The 20666-nt window shown below is 47.5% G+C and overlaps 1 protein-coding gene across 14 annotated transcripts in view; it reads right to left on the reverse strand.

Moving 5' to 3' along the window:
* Nucleotides 1-20666, reverse strand: part of LOC8038614 (RNA-binding protein Musashi homolog Rbp6) — a 632232-nt gene that overhangs the window by 289028 nt on the left and 322538 nt on the right. For all 14 annotated transcript variants that reach the window (XM_042290732.1, XM_042290733.1, XM_042290738.1 and 11 more), the window contains one exon: nucleotides 10621-10713. In XM_042290732.1, the coding sequence (XP_042146666.1) occupies nucleotides 10621-10713 (93 nt within the window). The remainder of the gene's footprint in view (nucleotides 1-10620; nucleotides 10714-20666) is intronic.

Genomic DNA, 20666 nt, shown 5'->3' on the forward strand with positions numbered 1-20666 from the left:
TTGGTCCATTCGCAACTCCAGCCCGCCCCTTTCCCTCTCGTGGACGAGCGAGGACCCGGAGGAGCCACGGCAGATTCAGTGGCAGAGACATGCAGGCCCTGATGCTGCTGTTACCGCGTGGTTTCGGTCGGTCGGCGTGTTCATATGCCTCGTGCAGTTTTAGCGCAAAAAGAGAGTGCGAGCAATTGTGTTCTGCTTCGAATCAGCGTTCCACGGAAGGACCGCGGGGATGTCTAATTTCACCGGAGAGTTTTGTATAGATCGCATAGGCTGCGGATTTCGGGTCCTGCGGTCGCCAGCTCAATCTACGCTCAATGTGGCGGCAAAAGCTCCCGCTTGTAGCACAAAGCTTTTGCGTACAACATACGAAAAATCTATTCTTTCCCGAAGGTAGGAGAGAACTGCTTGCGCAACGGTGTGTCGAGCGACAGATATCGGGGATGGGTTCGTGTTTTAAGCGTCGAAGGACCGTGACAAGGACAGGACCGTTTGGTCCAAACACTTTTAAAAGTTCGACTCCGCATACTTTCTTTCGGGTAATTGCAAAGGCAAATAAACAAATTAGCGCAGTATTTTTTAAGCGCGTCTGCGTTAGCCAGCCACTCGTAACGAGTGCTTACAACTGGCTGTTTTGGCCAGGCGGATCATGACGTTGCGAAGAACAAGGTACACAGGTGTAGTACACCCGATAGTCAAATATTTTTTTAATAGACCATTAAATAAAGATACCAAACACAGTGATGGCTTTAGTAGGCACTTTTAGCATAGCGTTATCGCAGCTATACCATGCACAATGTAACGCTCCTGGTGCTTGCTGAAAATCATGCTTCAAAGATGCAGCCCGAGCGTCTGGTTGGAATGCCGCACCGTACGGTAGCCTGCGGTAACGCTATGCTAAAACTGCCTATTAGTAACCATGGCGCAAGTTTATCGCGTGTTGAAATGCACTAAAACCGCGACGGTAATACACGAGGCATGAACGCGGCTCTGTCGGAGCTTGACGGTCACCCGCGGCTCTTTCGTATAGCTGGTGGTCAGACACAGCGCGAACACAACAATATCCTAATCACTCTCAAAAATCCTTTATGACGAACAATGACAAGGTCGCCGCCCAACGCGCGCTCGCCCTTCACAAGATTTCGCAAGTTCTGAGATGTTTCCGCAACTTCTAAAAAAACAGATGCTCGTTTTCATTTTAATTTTTTTTTTTCATCTCTTCAAAGCACCGACAAACATCTCCGTCACTCCTGCTCCATGTCCGCTAGAAACTTCCGTCCTGACTGCTTTGAATTTGTTGCCAAGTGAATTAAGCACACTGGCCAGTGTCAGCGAGCAGGCCCAAGGAGAACCGTAAAGTAATATTTCCCAGTTTCGTCCGCAATCTTAATTTGGAACTACCACGTTGCGAATCAGCCTGGTGAGTGCCACGAGTTACGGTAGCCAATATGTTTGACCATTAATGTAAGAATTATTTTCTCGTCTGATTTTAGAAAGTATACTCACCCTCCCCCCCTCTCTTTTTTATTTTATTTTATTTTATTTATTTATTTATTGTGTGTGTGTGTGGGGGGGGGGGGGGGGTTGATACTTCGTTTCAGCTTCCGTCCGAGCGCAGCCAAAGCTACGTGTGACCGGAGCCAATCACACGCCGGCAATTGGTCACGCGATCTTACCTGCACTTTTGTATCACTCTGCTGCGCCGCTGGTCGTCCGCACCGCCCGCGCTCGCTGAATATTTCGTCTGCTACGGGTGTATCAACGGTATCGTCTGTTACAGGTTTAAAAAGTGCCCTTTCAGGTTTTGAAATTTAGTCACAGGTGATGTCAGTATGCAGGCTGGCCGCTGGCGTCTGTGTCCGAGCTTTCCACCTGTCTGGCATTTCGGGATAGTTTCGAGATGTAAGTACACATTGCAAAATGCCCGATCATCCGGCCGTTGATGTTTCCTTGCTTGTAATGTCTGGATATACCAGGGCTCGAGGCACAGTCCTTTCCACCAGGTTCTCGGCGTTCACTGTGGTCGGTAGGTAAAGGGGTGCCCTGATTTCGCCGCGTATCTATCTGTGAATTGTAGTGGCCCGGACGCTTATCTTGTTTACAACGCATTGGCGGTACGACGCGGCCGGAGTCTCCTGCCGAATTTGAAAGTAGACATTCATCGCGACCGCTCGCGCCTGACGCCCGAACGTGCCTTTGCGGATGGGCGTTCTGAAGCGAGTCGGTGAGGAAAGCAGCGAAGCACATGATTCGGACATTATGGGAAATAAATCACACAGAAGAACCAAGCGCTGCAGCCGTGTTGCCAGCGGATGTACGCGTTTTCACCAAACCACGTGCATTTACATATAATAATAAAAACATAAACTTCAGATATTTAATTCCTTTCGTTGCAAATCATTCTCACCAGTACACATCTGGAATGTTGTGCAATTTTTACGCACAAAACAGCTATTTTAAAAATATTACTTTTGCGGACTACTTTGTGGTGCGTAGGAACGCTCTTCTCGAAGTTGTGAACCGTCTTTCAGCCTTTGGCTGCGCTCGGGCGGAAGCTGACACGAAGTATAGTCCCTTCACCAACAGATGTTCGTAGTCGCGTGGCCACCTTCTATCTTGCTTTTTGTTGACATTTGCTAAAAGAAACAAAAAAAAAAAAAGATCTGCGGCAATGACATGCATTTCGGGGCTGATTTTATGTGTCAACACCGGAATTTCAGAGCGTTAATTCCGCAGAGCGCAGCGGGCGCTCTCTCTCTCTCTCTCTCTGTCTCTCTCGCTCTCAAAGCCAACTGTGTGCAATTTAAGCACTTCTTTGTCCTTCCGTTGCATCGTTAAAGACGTTGTCAGATCCCTTCGCTTTTATACTAAAATTGTCATTACGCTTCATCAAGGTGAACCAGCCCCCCCTTTGAGATTTCGCTTCCGGCGACACCAGGAAGCCTTCATAGGAGGTTTCCACCGTCCCTCACCGCTCACCGCAACCGCTACAAGATCCGGAACTCCGCGTACGAGGCTAGCCGCGATGCGCAGTAAATTAACAGCGTCTACGTTGCGGAGAGTGTAAAGCACGGAGAAAAAAGTACTACGAAGACTCCCGACTGACTCCGTCAATTTCGGCATCATAACCACTCCCTCCAACTAACAACTTCGGGGATACTAACACTGGGACAGGAGTAAAACGCGAAGAGTGGTGTTGGAAGGGCGGAGCACGTGTCCCTCGTGGCCTTCGATACATGCTCCGCTACCAAAAATACACTTAAAAAAAAAAACAAAAAAAACACCGCGGAGTGGAAGGGTGGGGGGTGTCCGCTCATATCAATCTCCTCGATCTCCATACCAAGTATGTGTCCATACTTTTGGACCCACCCTTTCCACTCAGCAGTTTTGTCAGTTGTTAGGGGCCCCAGATAGCGCAATATGCATCGAAGGCCACACGCTCCGCTCTTCGCGTTCTATTCGTACGCGATAGCAGCTGCGCCCAATCACTGATTTACGAGATTTATCACACCTGCCTCCCTCCCACGAACACGACGTAGAAAGTAAAGCGCAAGCTCAAGCGATGAACTAGCGCGGATTTCTGAAAAGAAAAAAAGTTACATCGAAAGCAAAACATCGTAACTGCAGTTATGGCCAAACCGTCGCGGCGCTTCGTTTCCGGCGACCGCCAGCAGTGCGCGGCCACACAAAGAGCGTCCGAGAAGTACAAAAGGAGGGGGCCAAGGAAGGGCGTCGGCCGGAACCTTGCTCTGTTTGAGGGCAAATAACCGAAATTGCGGAATGCGGGAACCTAAAGCGGAGAAAACTAGGGCCCCGAAACGAGGGAAGAAGACCGCCCCTGGGGCTGGCGTGTTTGCCTAGCGCCCTTGCCGCCACCGCCACCGCTGCAAGCGCCGTCGGCCCAAAGCACGACAGTCAACTTGGCTGTACTTATTTCCGCCCGGCCTTGCCGGTTTTCCTGTTCTTTTACTTATAAACTTTTGACAATAACCAAAAAGGAACAAAAAGAACACGGTAAATTGCAAAGTTTTGTCGCGCTTTCTTTTAAAACGGAGAAAACTCTTGGCCTAGGAGGCACGTAGGGTTGGAAAGGCAGATCACGTTGCGCAAGCACGTGACCCTGCCTGCGGATCGAACGGTTCTGGAAGCCTCTCGGGCTCCGTAAGGCCGTGACGTAACTAACCGCCCGAGTTCCCTTAAAAGGTTTAGCGGGTTAAAATCGCATTTGCCGGCTGAGGCTTAACTCCGGGGTTTTACATATGGCGGCGTTATCGGGAAGGTTTTGCAACACAGGCGCCCGCCCCTCTCGCTCTAATAAATACGAGTAGAAGGACTCTTCTCCTGGTGGAAGCCAAGCGACGGTTCTTGGCTCAACTGTAATCAGGTTATGACTGACGAAGCTCAAGAAATCTGCTTGCCAATCGGAACTTAGAAGCGACCGCCGTATCAAGGGCTTCGATTGAGGTTCACTGGAGCGTGATGAGCCCTTTGATTTCTTCATTACCGAAGCTGATTGCTGGGAACTTCCGCGTTCGTCTCTCCGCGCTTGGTAGTAAGTCGGCGCGTATATGCACGGCTCCGAGCAAGCTCCACCGGAGCGTGAAAATGCTCCTTTTTCATGAGCGAAATTTGCACATGACACTGCCTAGCCTACGCGTTTGCGGTCTGCGAAGTAGCTTTGTTGGAATTAGAAAACATTTCATGAAATAGAAACACATTTGGAAGGTCTCTGCGATGGGTCACCTTGGTTAACTCGGCTTTGTTTGATAGCTCCTATCCTGGAGCAACGTGCGAAATCCCAAGAGAATAAAGGAGTTTGGTACGCGGCGTTTTTAAACCTCGTAAATCGTTTATGAGGTAAGCCTGACAATGGGCCTCGACTTCGACGCAAATTCAAGTTTTCGGCAAATTAATGCAATTTAAACAAGGTTTTTTGTTTTTTTTAAGACGCAGTTAATGGAGTAAACCGCCCTAACGTTTACCCATTCATGGCTCAAAGTTCAATTTACAAAGAAGACTAGGAAAGGTTCTCGCTTTTGCTATGCATGCGTGCCAAAAGAGGCGCCCCACATACGAACACAGAAGCGGGCACCGGCCGGAAGCCCACTACTTGAAGGGTTTCCAGATCATGGGTTAGAGAGCCGAATAACGTTTCCGCAGGGGAGAGTTTATGCAAAGCTACAAGAATAAAAATGAATCAATTTATGTGCACATATTTCTAAACGATTCCGAAAGCTTCGGTCGATTTAATATTCATCCCGCATCACTCGGATATTAATCCAAAACTCCGCTGACAAACTACGAACCGAGAAGCTGGAACTCGCAGTGTGATTTTCACGGATGACGCGAACCGCGCGCTGCTTTTAAATCAAAACGAACATTATCACTACAATGAGTCGGAGTCAGGACCCAAACCTGAGACGCAAACCTCAATTCGAAGCCCTATCAAGAGCCAGTGCCACAGCACGTCTAGGCTACGTTCCAAATTTTACCCGAGAAACCTGCTTCCTACGTCATCGGGTAATATCAGGTTACATCGCGAGTAAACGATCCGCGACTCGATTTCGGAACGGCTGGGATTATCACCCGGATACTACGCGAATCGGCTCCGTCTTGGGCTACGGCAAAAATAAAACATAGCAGCGATGGCGGAAAATAGCAGATGATCGCTTTTGATCACGAAGGAAGCACTCAAGAAGACAATACTAACCGCTGCAAAGTCTTTTTTTTTTTTTTTTCTGACAGTGACGACGTAGTGTTTTCGGAGGTGACTTCACCGGCTCCACTTGCTCATCTTCCTTTTGGGCTGTATATTAAGACCAAAATTACTTTCTAAATTTAGTTGGACATCAAAAAAAATTTTTTTTTTTAATAATCAGCGCGGTCGCCGTAAGTCTAGTACAGGTGTCCTTAACTAAACGTATATGTTCCAAGCATCACAATTTGCACCGATTAAGTTTTGCGGATATTTAGAATTCACTTTGACACCGCGTAGCGGTACAGCATAGAAGGCTTTCTCAACAGTGATATGTAACTTAAGTTTGCGTTGACGCCAGTATGATCACAAGGTCACAAAAATCACTTCCAAACCGCTATAGGAATTCTCTTGGGAAGGGGTTGGGGTTGGGGTTGTTGACCCATTATCCCGCTTCTGGAACGCGAGTTCTGACGTCATCAAGTAAGCGCGAGTAAGTTTTGAAACGCTGCGGTACGAAACCTTTCCCCCAGAGTCGGATCGAGTACATTTTTTAACTCAGCCCTAGTAAGAGCACTTCCCGAAGCAGGCTCGGAGTTCTTCGGCTGTCAGCCTTCCAAAGCGGCGAAGCCCGAGCGTCGAGGCGCGAAGGCGTGAGGAGTGAGTTAGGCGGCGCTCTCGAGGGGTGCATGAATAAAAATTCAAATTTGAATATCAATCTGAATGGCCTCGCTGGGACTCTGGAGTGCGTCGCGGGGAGCGAGAGGGGGGCCCAGGCAGAAAGAGCCGTCGTTGTGAGCGCTATTGTTCGGTTTCCGACATGGGGCAGAGGTCCCCGGCTACGTCAGGAGGGAAGGGGAGCCTCGCGTCGGCAGCCCTCGAAGCCTAATCGTCGCGCTGAAAGGGACCAGACTTCCGATCGTGTCCCGCTGGTGCCTGCGGTGAGCGGCCTGCGGTTTTATTTAGGTACAAGTCGGTGCGTAGAGGGACGTTTTAGAACGGCCGCGGCCATCGTTGGCGAAATCGGAGCCACTAGATAATGGGTTTTGGTATTGCGTAAGCGAGAGTTTGGCTTAGCGTTGAATGTTCCACACTGTGCGTGCGCGGAGCTCGAACTGCCATCTTGGATTGTCGCATGGCGACGACGCGCAAGCGCAGTGGAGCATGCAACGCTAACGCAAATCAAAGAGAAAACTTCCAAATCGCTGTAGGCAATTTCTTGGGGAGGGAGAAGAGGTGGGGGTTGACTGATTATATACATGAAATCTTCAAAACTTTCACCGCTTTACAAGCGTTATCCTCTCATTATACGCACACTGTAGGGAAAAACAAATGACCTCGACATCATCTACCGCGTTCGAACATCTTCAGCCTTTAACGTAAAAATACGGAGTTCCCTCCAACGTCGAGGACGAAGGTGCGGAGAAGCTGCTGTTTACGCTCGAACTCTTGTAATAACGACAAGTATATTTTCGTGCGGAAGGTGCACTGTCCGGATGTGGTGCACAGTCAATTCGTGCGTTGAAAACCGCGAATCGCAATAACCACACATAAATGGCTGCATTTCATTTTCTGTCGTTTCTAATGTGTGCCACCAAAGCCAAAGAAGCACACGAGCTCTGACGGCTGGCCATGCAGAAAGCAGACGACGAACAGATCACGTGACGTGTTTACTCGACCTTATGCCACGTTACCCACCGAGCGCAGGAGGGGGGCGTGAGTAATTACTCCGAAGTAAACTACCCGCTTCTGGAACAGGGAGTTATCATAATGTACGCTATAGGTTCAACTCGCGCTAGTGTACTGTCGGAAAATGAAGCAGACAGCAACCAGTCGGAAACTGACTTCCGGTAATGCATTTCTATGGGAGAAAAAAAGCGACTGCATTTTCTCTCGGCGCTCGATTATAAGAGCAAATATCACGAATAATTCGTACGTAATAGGTACATAGGAAAATTTCACAGTCACGATGACGACATAATTGGTCAGTTACGGCGTTTTCATTTCAAATTTACGGCATTAAAAACCATGCTAGAACTGCTTCGTCCATGTATGTATGTGAACTGTCGGACACTATTAGCGCGAACACGGCGTCGGCGCTTTCCAGCATGGGGGATATACGTGCCAAATGAACAAATGACATCTGGAAAATCAAGAGAGACGGCAGGAACTACGCAGTAACACTGGATTAGTAAGTCCTCGCGCATGCAGGCAATCAAAGTAAATTGAAGGCCACGTAATACAGTCTTATTTGGAATAAATGAGTCCTTCTTTAATATTTCTGCTTGTGAATATGTGCGAAGATGCTAGTTTTGCGTTGAAAACACCACCCGCACTCTCAAAATCTTTCACAATCGGGAAAAGCCAGAGAACAGGTGCCCGAAAAAAGCTTCCCGGCTTAGGAAATAATAATACAAAAAAAAAAAGAAACCTTTCATAGCCCACTTACTTTATTCCTTGTGTTTTGAGTGTTTCTAACCGCTCGTAAAGACGCACGACGGGGACCTTTTTATAAAGTGACAGGACGTGCGTATTAGCGCCACCAGAATGCTAGCGAACATTGAACAGACTTTACATTCCTGCTGATTGTTATTTTGCTTAGAACCGTCGCTCGCTTTTACAAACCTGCTATAGAACAAAAATTTGGGCCTGAAATATAGCGAGGTTTAACATCGTTCACTCGTAAAGAAAAATGCTCTAACTAAAGCAATCCCACTTTTACAATATTAATAAGGGTACATACTATTTGTACGACCCAGATCACAAAAAAAAAAAAAAAAAAAAAAACTTTATTTATGTTATTATCCAAGAAGTGGCAAAACTTACGCGCGTTTTCCCATAGGAATGCACAGGAGCATTGCAAAAGTAGACTGGTTGCTGTCGGCTTCAGCTTGCATCCCGGAAGTTGCGCAGAAACTAGCGCCAGTTGAACCCCTAGCGTACATAATAACAACTCTATGTTCTTGAACGCGAGTTCTGACGTCATGGAGTAAGCGCGAATAAGTTATGAAACGCCACACTACGAAACCTTAACTCTGGAATCGGATCGGCTAAATTTTGGAACGCATCCCAAATGTACGTACTATCTACGCGAAATGGTCGCTTATAACATTCTCAAAAACTTTTTCTCCTTTTTTTTTCATGCCAGGAAAGGAAGAACGATGCACGAAAGAAATAGGAAATGCCCAGAAATGCCTGGTGTTCCACAGCCAGCCGATATATGGCGCCAGTACGTTCTCTCGTCGTAAGGAACTTTCAAAGGTTTCAAGGAACGCGGTCGTAAGCAGTCGCAAGTGTGTGGACCAGCCTAGAGCCGCTAAATGAGCTACGCCTAGAGTATCGGCACTCCGTTCCCTGATCTGCTAGTGGGCGACGCCGTCGTACTGCTTAGTGCAGAGCACACCCAAAGTGTAAACTTGCACCAAACTTTAAAATAAAAATAAACGTAGTATCTCGTGGGAGTAAACTCAACTGTATGCCGTTAGCAGGCGTCCTACAAAAGTGCGCTGTCTTTTAAGTGCGCGCAGTTATTTGGTGCATTAAGACTAATTCGAAAACTTTCTAATTATTCGTTTAAGGGCCAAGGTGTGTATTGGAAAACTGTAGGAGTGCATCGGGGAATAACGCCCAATTAAGGTGTTTTCTGCGTAATATGTTTTGCGCGCTCTTTTTCATTAACCTAAAAAGGAAACCCGCGAAGTATAAAGAAATACCACGTGAAAACGCGCTTGCAGCACTCTCAGACGTGCTCTGAAGGAACCCCCTTGTCAGTGGCGCACTGTTCGAGATGGGGCTTCTCGTTGGTGTTGGCCCGAAAGAAGCTTCACAAGGTGGGAATGACAAAAAGAAACATTTTGTTTCTTTTCGTCATTCACACGTTGTTAAGCTTCAACAGTCAAAACGTCGCTGAGCGCATTGATATTCTAATCTACCTGGTATCTTGGTATCTTTTTTAGTTGTTTAGAGGTAAAAAAAAAGTGTCCAACGTTTGTGCAACATAGACGAGTGATGCACGTGCGGAGAGAGGAATTTTTAACATAAAACAAAACTAAAATCAATAATTTCAACTTTTTCGGAAACATATGCTCATTGCTCACATATGCTCATTGTTCACAGAAAAATAGGAATTGAATTACAGCAAATTTTACGGCAAAAAAAATATTTGAAGCGTTAAAAAGTTACAATAAAATGTAATTGACTACAAGCAATCCGTTACTTATAACTCGATTGGTACAAATCCGTCTAGGAGGAGTTTAGTTCAGAAAGAAATTCCGTTTTTTGGCTTCATCTTTTAATATAGCTAACGTTCTGTTCTGAAACTTCCGTGCTCTATATGGCCTCCACTAGCGCAACATCCACACAGAGTTTCGGCTTCCTACGACGCGTAGTTTATCATTTCCTCTGCCGAAACTTGTACCGCCAACGGCAATGTGAGCCGGCCCAGTTTAGCTGAGAAGGCTAAACTGACGCGTAGGCGGAGCCCTCGGCATGCTGAGCTGCAGAACGGTCTGTTACACTGCGACAATAAAAAATATGGAAGTGGATTTGAACTTTTTTTTTTTTTCAGAATAGCATAACGCACCCGGGAACCCCTGCGTAGCTTTTATACTTCCCCGGCCTATAACCGCTGGGTCAACTGACAGTGTCGCACACTGTACTTCGCGAAGCGTACGAATGGTGCGCAGCTTTTTCTTTCTTCGAGATGACAACGAGTGTAGTTGTCGTTGTGCCGCAGTATGAGACGTGAAACGTAGTGGCAGACGGCAAACACCGTCTGAAATGTTGACGGAACCTAAAAACGGCCCGTCACCTCCATCAGCCTAGCGACCGACGCGAGGACAACACGAAAACGGTTTCTCCAACACCCCTGTCGGACTGCAAGAAAGACGGCGGCCGAGTTCAGGGAAGAAAAAGAAAAGGTCACTGACCCTGCCGAACTGTTGGAAGTAGTTTTTGACGTCCTCCAGCGTCGTGGGAGCCGAGAGACCGCCGACGAAGACCTTTTTCGTTCGGGTCACCATCTGGAAAACAGTCAAATGGAAAGAGACCGTCAGGCACACGTCGTGAAGAGTAAATGCTCCCGGAAAAAAACACACTATACAAACGCTTCTCCTGTCCCTGACAGGCAGAACGCTCGCACAAGCAATATTTCCGATCTTCTGATGTGAAATGGGCCGTAGAGCAGGCCTCGAAACCCTTTCCACGCCGTACATACGTTCCGAAGCACAGACCTTAGCAACAATGCGAGCGTTATTTCTAAAGGCTGGTCCACAGATTTGCAACGGCTGCGTTCGTATGCTACCGAAACGACCGTAACTACCAAAACACCGCAACAACCGTCACTTGTGGATTGCTTCCCGAAGCTATACTCTTGCATCGCTTGTCACGCTGTGTACGGCGAACAATTGGCCCGGTGATTTCGCCGTCAAGGTCGCTCCGGTTGCCTGCGAACGCGACCAACGCAGATGTCTGAACCAACCTATCGAAAAATACGTTGAAACAGCCACGTGCTAAGAAAACGCTATAAAGCACTATGAACGAAGTTATGCCTGATTTACGTGGTGCAATTTTAATTTCGATTTCAGAATTGAAAACTCGCCCGTGCGGAAAAAAAAAAAAAAAAAGCGAAAGCGTGGTGGAAGCGAAGCTCTAAGTAGCAATGCAGGATCACAAGTAAAAAACTGTCATGTCTATCAGGCTTTACGCGGTTTGTAGAATATTCTTTCTATACTCGGTGAAGGGCTAATAATGCAGAAAAAAAGCTCCGCCTCCAGTACGCGCTCTTCGTCTTCTGCCGGGCTTTAGCAGAACTTGCAACGAAGTGCCACAGAAGAGAGAAAGCCCCCTCTGGAGGCGGATTATCTACCGGGTCCTTAACCTGTCGCCGATTAAAGAATGCAGTTTCGACTGAACTAACCGATTCACACTGCCGTTAAACTTTCTCGCTCGAAATTGGCGGTGACAACGTCCAAAATAGGGCAGCTGCAGCGCAGAGTATTGTTAACGGGAGAGATTGTGAACGGACTGATCGTCTTGCGGACGACAAATTATCTTCAGTCGGTCATTCGCAGTACTCTATAAATAGAACAGAGATGAGACTTAGAACCTTGCATAGACAATGGTGCAGGCACGTAGCCAGGGGGGGGGGGGGGGGGGGGGCCTTGGGGCCCAGAACCCCCTCTCCCCCCCCCCCCTCCCACCCCGAATCAAAATCCTGGCTACATGCCTGCAATGGTGGCACCTCAGCGACCTCGGCGATATTTGTCGCCGCAGAACGGTTACATAATGGTATACGCAACTCACAACAGAAACTTTTTTTAGTGCCTGGGTCGCAGCCCTACGTCACAAAATAAACTCTAAAAAAAATCTAGCGCAATATTTACGTTGTGAGACTCGTTTCGAGTGATGAGCGATTTAGAAACGTCATACTTGTAAACCCTAAGACGAAAAAAAAAAAAAAACCGGACATGAAACACAGGGCTTTAAACGCAGCTGAAATTTATCGATTCAAGCGTACCAATAAATAGACTTTCCAACACAGAAAAGGAAAAGAGAGGCCAATGATACTTAAACAGGAAGCCCAGCCACCTCTCGCCGAATTCAGAAACCTCACTCAAACTTCACTCAAACTGAAGGGCCCCTCCACTTCCTCGAGGAAGGCTCAAGGGCCGGCGCTGGCCAATCGCGACGGCGGATCCGTCCTCGCGGCGGTAAGCCACCGCCAAGGCTAAACACCTGGGCAGGAAATACGGCCTCAACTATCGAACAAAACCCACCTCACGCAAAGGTCAAACCATTTACGGCGAACTCGAAAACACTTTAGCTTTATAAACTGCCAATCATCTTTTTTACAACAATCAGCTTTTAACCGAACAAAAAATAGTACTGCACATCACAAAACAAAACTCTTCCATTCGATTACTTATAATTAGGAATTGTTGGTTCAGAGTTATCACGCACGCCTATACATAAATTATCCTTAATTAGTCTTCTAAACCCATCTTTCTCGTTGAATAGAACTGAAGTTTCATCCAAAAAAAAAAAAAAAAAAGGAACATAGGTCACACAAGTCGACACACTTGGCAAGTTCTGAATTCTGCGACATATTCCTTACATCTCTTTTGCGTTACGTGAGGCGGTAATTGACACAAAGACCCGTCTGTCTAACATGACACAAGCCGAAGTCCAAGAGAACCTTCTGCACCACCTTTGTGACACAGCTCACCGAACGATTTTTATTTTTTACCGGGGTGGGTTTGCTTAACCGGAAGTCTAACCGAAAAACCACGTTGACATCGAATTTCGCACCGAGGGCCATTAAGCAATGGGAGAGATCATGAAATTAAGGAGCCACAGCAATATTTTTCTTTTGGACCTTTTCAATGTGCTGAAAGGCGCCTAGGAGTTGTTCGCGCACACTTAAACTGATCAACTCCAAACTATACCCAGTCGATTTTAGGCTATTGATTTGACTGCCAAGGGCATTTCCAACACACTGAAAACAAGATTTCTTCAGTGCGTTACCAATTGGCGACCTTACTACCCCCAAAATTGCGAGCTTTGAATGAGCACTCGACCTGGACAGAACCCTCCTAGCAGTTTCCTTCCCGTACGAGCAGCAGAGCCCTCCATGATTCAACAGTTAAGTCCAGACACTATAGGCTTCCATTCTTCACCGACCCAGAAGTGAAATTTCAACTCCAATGCAGCATTCAAAATAAATTTGTCAACCTCATTCGCGGAGTGTTCATTCGGAGCACAAATCAAAACCATCATCAACAAACCCTCGGAACCAAGAGGTTATCAACCCCCAAAGAACCAGCGAATTCAGTTATCTTTCTGTCAAGCGTATTCAAATAATACTCCGACAACAATGGGGTCACCGCCGAACCAATGCAAACGCCTTTCCGTTTGATAAAACACTCACATTAAAGTTAACTACAGTTACCTTCAGATAGGACGTCAGAAGTTTCACTAACCCGTCAACCAAGATCACACACCTGCGTTGAGTCCGAGCGAGCGCGAGGGTTGCTATGGCAACAAATAATGTTTGGCTGTACAGAGAGTAATACAAATCCTTTATGTAAAAGGAGATCATAGTGCAACCATTCCGATGCAGAGGCGATATACTCTTAATCGGTTCCTCAGAGTTTCTAAGGGAAATACTCGCTTCCAGACTGACATGTCCCAAACATTCCTGAACGAAAACAGCAAGAACTTTTTTGCCAAGACCCATTTTCGTTAATTACAACACGGAAGGGGAACCCGACCTTATGAACCAGGAACATTAATCCAAAAGAGGACCTTGCCACGCCTTTGATGTCGCAGAATTCGTAGCTTGCTAAGTATGTCGGCTCGTGTAATCTCTCTTCCCCTCTGTAGATGAAACTTCAGTTTTATGCAACGAAAAAAACAAAAAAGAGTTGAGAAGACTAATCAGGGCAACCATGTATAAACGAGCATGGCAACTGATTGAGCCAACCATCCCTAATTATAAGTGATCGGATGGAGGAGTTCTTGCTTTTGTGATGCGTGTGCTTATTTTGGTTGGGTTGAAAGAGGTTCGCTGTAAGAAGAAGATTAGGAATTTAAAATGAGAGGTTTTTCGAGTTCGCCCTAAATGGTTTAATTCTTGCGGGAGGTGGTTTTGTTTGGTAGTTAACGGCTTATTTCCTATCCAGGTGTTGATCCTTCAGAATGGCTTAGTCTGTCTGGTAGAGCTGGGAGAGCTGTCGGTTTATGCATGTTTGGGTCCGTCTTTCCCTTCTTTCTAGTGTAGGAAAGTCTATTTATTGGTATAGGGAAACCAACAAATTTCAGTCGCGTTTGAGAATATATGTTGGTCTATCCATTTTTGTTTTTCGTCATTTCGGGTTTGCAAGTATGTCGTTACCTAACCAGCTCGCCTGCGCTCTCTCGCGTATAACACTTCGAACGTGCTTGTCCTTCGGCGCGTCGACACGAAATAGAAGCACTAAATAAATAGAGGCATGTCCCGCGACTCAAATCCGTTTAGTGACGTAAATCTGGTTCATTTTTATCGCCGAAAAGGGAAAGAGACAGATTTAGTTTTTTTTAAACTATATCTTGCATTTACGACAGATTGTTTTCATGCAACCAGAAATGAAACTACGAAAGAAAAAGAAAAAAAGGTTGGATGAGACACACTTATAGCCTATTCACACGAGCACAAATGTGCCTTTAGTTAAAGGAGCTTATTCTCTGTGGTGAATCAAGTCACGACCCTCCGCGTGTGGAGTGTGCTCGCGACCCTAAAACGCGGGCTGATTCACCGATTGCAAAGAAACCTACGTTAAATGTGTATACCTTTAAGGCTCGGTTATACTCCGACGTTGAGCGCAGCGTAGCGCAGCGTAGCGCAGAACGCGCTCGTTTCATTGGCCGGCGAGCAGGAACTCCATATGTGCGACCAATCAGTATATGTGTACTCTGCGCTACGCCGCGTTACGTTGCGCCTGTTGACGTCACGTTGGAGTATAAACGCACCTTTATGCTGGCCGTTTGAATGGGGTATTATAATCGGGCATCTATACGTCTTTAACAAAGGGTCACCTGATCGGTTGTATCAATAATTATAATAGACTTTTCATTATTCTGTCGTGCCACTAGAACGTCTATGGAGCATTCTTCAGACTGGTTCACACATTTGTGTCGGAGGCGTCCAGAAAAACCAAAACGACAGCAGCGACCGGAACACCCGGAACAAGCGCGACTCACGACTATTTCACGGAGCTGTCTTTTGCATTGTTCGGCACGTTCTCTGGGGCGAACACTTACAACCGGAAACTTTATCATTGCCGCCGTATCGACCGCTCTGACCGCGAGCAACGCAGGTGTCTGATGGACAGGGGCTTTATTTAGTCTGAACCAGGCTTAGAATCCAGAGCAGCGTGCAAATTGGAACCGCCCGACACGCTTGATTGTGCCTTTTTTTTATATATAAAGTAGGCAAAGCATGTTTTGCAGGAACGAGCATTACAGATGGCTACGGTCAGGAACTCTTCATTCATATGCTAACCATGATAATGATGACGCATATCAGTACATTATTATGACACGAAAGAGCCGCCGCGCCTCGAAAAAGACAAATATATCCCGTATCTCATACCTCGAAAGCCTGCGGTGCTGCGCTAATGACGAGTAGCTGCATACTGATATCGGCATAATCTTGCATAATTAGGGAGTTTACGTAGACCGCGTTTCCCCCTTCGCTAAGCCCTCCGCCACGAAGGAGCCGCTACCGCGCCTGCGCGCCGATGGCCTTGACTGTAGAGTTCCGGGTATCGTAGCGGGTTGCGGAGAGCATTGCGTGACTGCCAGAACGATCTACGACTCACTCCCTAATGTATGATAGTCGTACAGGACGGTTCAAAACTGTCTACGAAAATCTGCAGTGCTCTCGATCGTGTGACCCGGCACTTTTCAGTAACAAAAGGGCCACACGTTTTATCACGCCATGTCTACATATAATTGTGTCGTGCGCATGTTTAGGCAGCGGGAAGTGAGTCGGCGTCCTAACGTGCGCCTGGTGTCCCCGCTATGGATGAGAACTTTCACCAACGCAGTGCCACGGCTCGCCTGAGCTCTTCTTTAACGTGCATCACGCAGTAGTGACCCATCACCGCACACGACGCTTATCGAGAGCCAAACAATTAAGCAGGGGTGACAATTGAACCCAACATCCCTGGGTTCTGCAGCGTGAACTTTAGCTCTACGGAGACCAAACTGCGGTGCGTTAACAAGCTCAACGACCGATCGTGTTTGTTTTTTTCCCTTCTTATTGCCGGTATTTGAGGAGATCCATTAAAGGGACTTAATCACAACATTGTACAATGGACTGCCTTACAGGAATGTCATTAGGGGTGCTTATAATACCGACTGCAGATATTGTGGTTGGTGATTAAAATTCTCCGATTTACGACAGCTTCTTAACGTTCGTGAACCATTCCACTCCAGGAAAGAGTTTCCGATACACAGGTGTCAGTATGTGTTCACTGCGCGATACCGTTGGCGCGCAGAGGACTTCGGCGCTTCTTTGTATTTTATTTCGAAAGGGTACTGGCAGACATCGAACTTGACCACTTAGGTTAGTACCCTTGCTGAGCACCTTAAACCACTATAGTAGTTTTAATGACAGTCAATTTCCACCGTTACTGTAGTTATGATGATACTAAAGGGGAGAAAAGAACCGAAAAAAAAAGGAGATGACTTGTTTGCGCTAACAGTGTTGCGGAGTCTAAAGAATCGACGAAGTAACTCTCCTGTTTACACAGCCAGTTTTCATAGGGTGGACACAATCAAATCGTTCAGAAATGGCAGCAAATCTCGTTCCATAGGAAAAAATAAAATGAAATATCTACCGCGGACGCACCCGTATCAAGAGCCCCAATAAACCGTGGAAAGGAATGTAAGAAGCGACGTTAGGTCGATGGGCGAAAGCCGAACGTCGAGTCTGCTTCATTTGCGAGGCACCCATGTGGCTCGTAAAACGAAACGGCCAACTTGATGCTGCTTGATGGGGGGCCCGGGCAAAGGCCGTTACGATCTCGGAAACTGCTGCGGCATTTCCGTCAAGTCCGCCGTTACCGAGCTCGCGATGAATATATCACGTAAGAGTTGGGGAACTTGGGGAGTCCGTATTCGCGAGAATCTCGCTGAGATACGGCTCCGGGCCGGAACTTTAACTGTGGCGAGAAAATGAGTGCTTCCTCGCAGCTACGATCCCTCTGTACGCAATATTGTATTGCGCGTAGTTCTTTGTTTATTTATTTATTCACTCGATGAAACGTCGGGGCCCGAAGGCAGTACAGGAGGGAAAGAAAATACAACGATTAAATAGCCGGTATATCGGTAACGAGTCAGTAGTATGGAAAGCATAGTAACAGGCAAACCACTGCGTGAGTAGTTAGCGACGGCATATCTCAACGAGAAAGTGTCAGCGATGGTAGCAATAAGCCCGTAGACGTGGTCTCGATCAATCTCAAAGATATGAATCTATCTCGTGTATATGTTACCCTCTATTTGCAACCTTCCAGGAACTGACGCGAAGGAGAAAAAAGGGGAGCTCACGTGGGTTCCCAGTAGGCAGCGAAAACTGGCGAGGCCTGGCGGCCGAAACGTGAAACGAAGAAAAGGGGATTAAATGCACGAGGCTTAAGTAGCGAATGTTCCTCCATCTCATCGTTTTGTGTAGGAGTATCGATGGCAGAGATGCAAGAGCTCAGGGGTGCTATGTTGCGCTTTTTGGATTCTTAGGAGACTTGGAGGAAGGAAGTGACGTCAACGACACAGCAAACGCAGATTGGATGTTGACAGAAGAAAACGAAATCAACACCCAATCTGCGTTTGCTGTGTCGTTGACGTCACTTCCTTCTCCCTAGTCTCCTGGGAGTCCAAAAAGCGCAACATAGCACCCCAGGTCTGCCTAGTACTTTGTTGACACGTGTGTGCTCACGAGGGAATAATTAGGTCGCGCATTCCACGCGCTGGCACCCGAGTCTTCGTTACACTTATAGCCAATATATGAGCTACGCTTAGAGTGTCGACACTTTGCCCCCAGATCTTGCTGTGGGCGCCGCCATCTTGGTGCTTGTGCGGAGCAGACGCAACTGCTTATCGTCACTATTCGAAAGGGCGACATCCTCAGCGTTAGATTCGGTGTTAGGGAGCTCGTATAATATTGCTGTGCTCAGTCGCGAACTGTTTAAACATTTGCGCAAGACGTAAATTTCTGGTCGGACATCCTCCGGCCAGAAATTTTCAGTTGGGCAGTCTCAGCTTGTAAACGATAGTAGCGATACGCGATGACAACTGGACTTAATCCTGTATTGTTTGTATATGCTTTGTAAAGTGCGTTACAATTTCGCACGCGTACATTGCGTAATTTAGGCATCGTCCGCTCTCTTCGGTGTCCGTTTCTTAACCCCGCAGAGGGAGGAGGAGAGGAGAAGGGGAGGAGGACGCCGGAAAAGGGGGGGGGGGGGGGCACGGGGGTACGAAAGTCATCGTGAAAGTCTACTATGATGATAACACAGCAGCTATCCGTCAGAAAGAGGTCTCTGTGGAATATCGAGTGCATAGATTTCATCGAAGCATTCCAGCGAAATCGCCGGAATCGCTTGACACGATTCTGGCGAACCTACAAGCAGCAAAAACGCGATATGGGACTTTTTTTCTTTTTTTGACATTTGCGCGACATCTGAGAGAAAATGAATGCTGGTTTGCACTCGTTATCACCAGCATTTGCTTGTTTTCGAACTGCTAACCGCTACCCCGAATGGTTGTTTTGAAGCGTGACATGACTGCACGAGGACGAACCACACTGACCGATTGCACCTAGGCTAGGTGGCGCAAGCTACTGCCCATAAATAACCATTAGGGACGATGCGGTCGCCACGGAGACGCGCATGCGTAACGTGGGGCACTCCGTCGGGGCGCGCTGGACCAGCGTTGTTCTGCGCTGGACTGTAAACACCATCGTTCGGGCTCTTCTCGGCGCGGCGTAGTGGCCGACGAACGTCGGTCTGCGCCGGCGCGCGTTGCGTTCGTCGACGTTGGAGCAGAAACATCCCTTTAAACAACATTGAGACTGCGTTCTGAAGCCATATCGCGTTGACAGAGACGACGATGTCAACGTTGACGTTGACCACGACGTCACGCGACGTCACGGCGACGGCGTCCTTGTCGTCAACGCGACGTCATAAAGACGCTTGGTGTAGGGTTGTCGACGTCGCTGTCGACATGACGCAACTCGACGTCACGACGACATACTAACAACTTCACGACTTCAACGTCATCGCCGACGATGACGACGTTATACAACGTCAAGACTTCGTCGTGACGTCGTTGTGACGTCGCGTTGACGTTGACGTCGACGTCACGCGACGTTAACGCGACCTCATAGCGACGCTCGACGTTGCATGGAGCGTCAATGTCGGCGTCGACGACCACGTCGACGTCGTCCTCGACGCGGAGCGACGTCACGACCGCGTTACAACGGCGACTTGATGTTGCGTGACGGCGTCCTCAACGCGACGCGACGTCACGACGGCGAACGACGACGACGTCATGCCGAAAATCCAGGCGAACCAAGCCACTTCGATCCCAGCGCCACCACGCCAACTTTACACATTCTGAGCTTCAATTGAAAGCATGAGCGGAGCTTGTAGCTCACCCCACTCAATCATTGATAGTTCCCTGTAACTGAGCATACGTTGGACACGAGGGCCAAGTCAGCGTTCGAAGTACTACTGGCACAGCTCGCATCGAGAACGAGTGCTGAGTCAGCGTTCGGCTAGGATTTAGATACAATCACACGTCTCGTGCCTAAGAAATGGCGAGCATCAATGTTCCTTGATGAGGTTTTGAAAAGGCTCAATTCTGCGCTCTACTTAACCCTTCTGAGTTTTTTTTTTTTTTTTAGTGTTTAGTAAGCAAGCATTTGATGTACTGGTCGGCATTTAGAGGATGCAGCCCCGTTTCTCCAAATGACAAGAGTGCTGAAAGCGAGAACGGGCGTACGGGGTCAGAGCGCGCCTTACGAGGCCGTTAGCTGGCATCCACCGGCGTTTCACTCTTTACAAGCCCATGGATGAACAGAGCACGAGCATATATGCGATCGAAAAGCATAGAATGAATGGTTACATTTTAATCGAATGCCCAAAGCATAACACCCGGATCTTACGTGTAGAGCCTTTTCTGAGTGTCTCTATATTTCTCGATTCCATTTTTTCGAGCAGTCTAGGCCCGTATGGTGCCTCCCGATGATCAGGGGTTGTGCTTGTGATGTGTGAAGAAAAAAAGGAAGACTTGTCAAATTAAATCAATGCTGTGCTGGTTCTGAGACAGTGTGGTTCTTGTCCTTTTTTAGCTGCTTGTTTCTGGGTTTTCCTACTATGAGTTTAGGCTCAGAGTTCAGGTAAGGTCATGCACCCGTGTCCGAACATATTTTTTG

Source organism: Ixodes scapularis, unplaced genomic scaffold (genome assembly GCF_016920785.2).
Source record: "Ixodes scapularis isolate PalLabHiFi unplaced genomic scaffold, ASM1692078v2 PGA_scaffold1__304_contigs__length_218370807, whole genome shotgun sequence".
NCBI lineage: Eukaryota > Metazoa > Arthropoda > Arachnida > Ixodida > Ixodidae > Ixodes > Ixodes scapularis.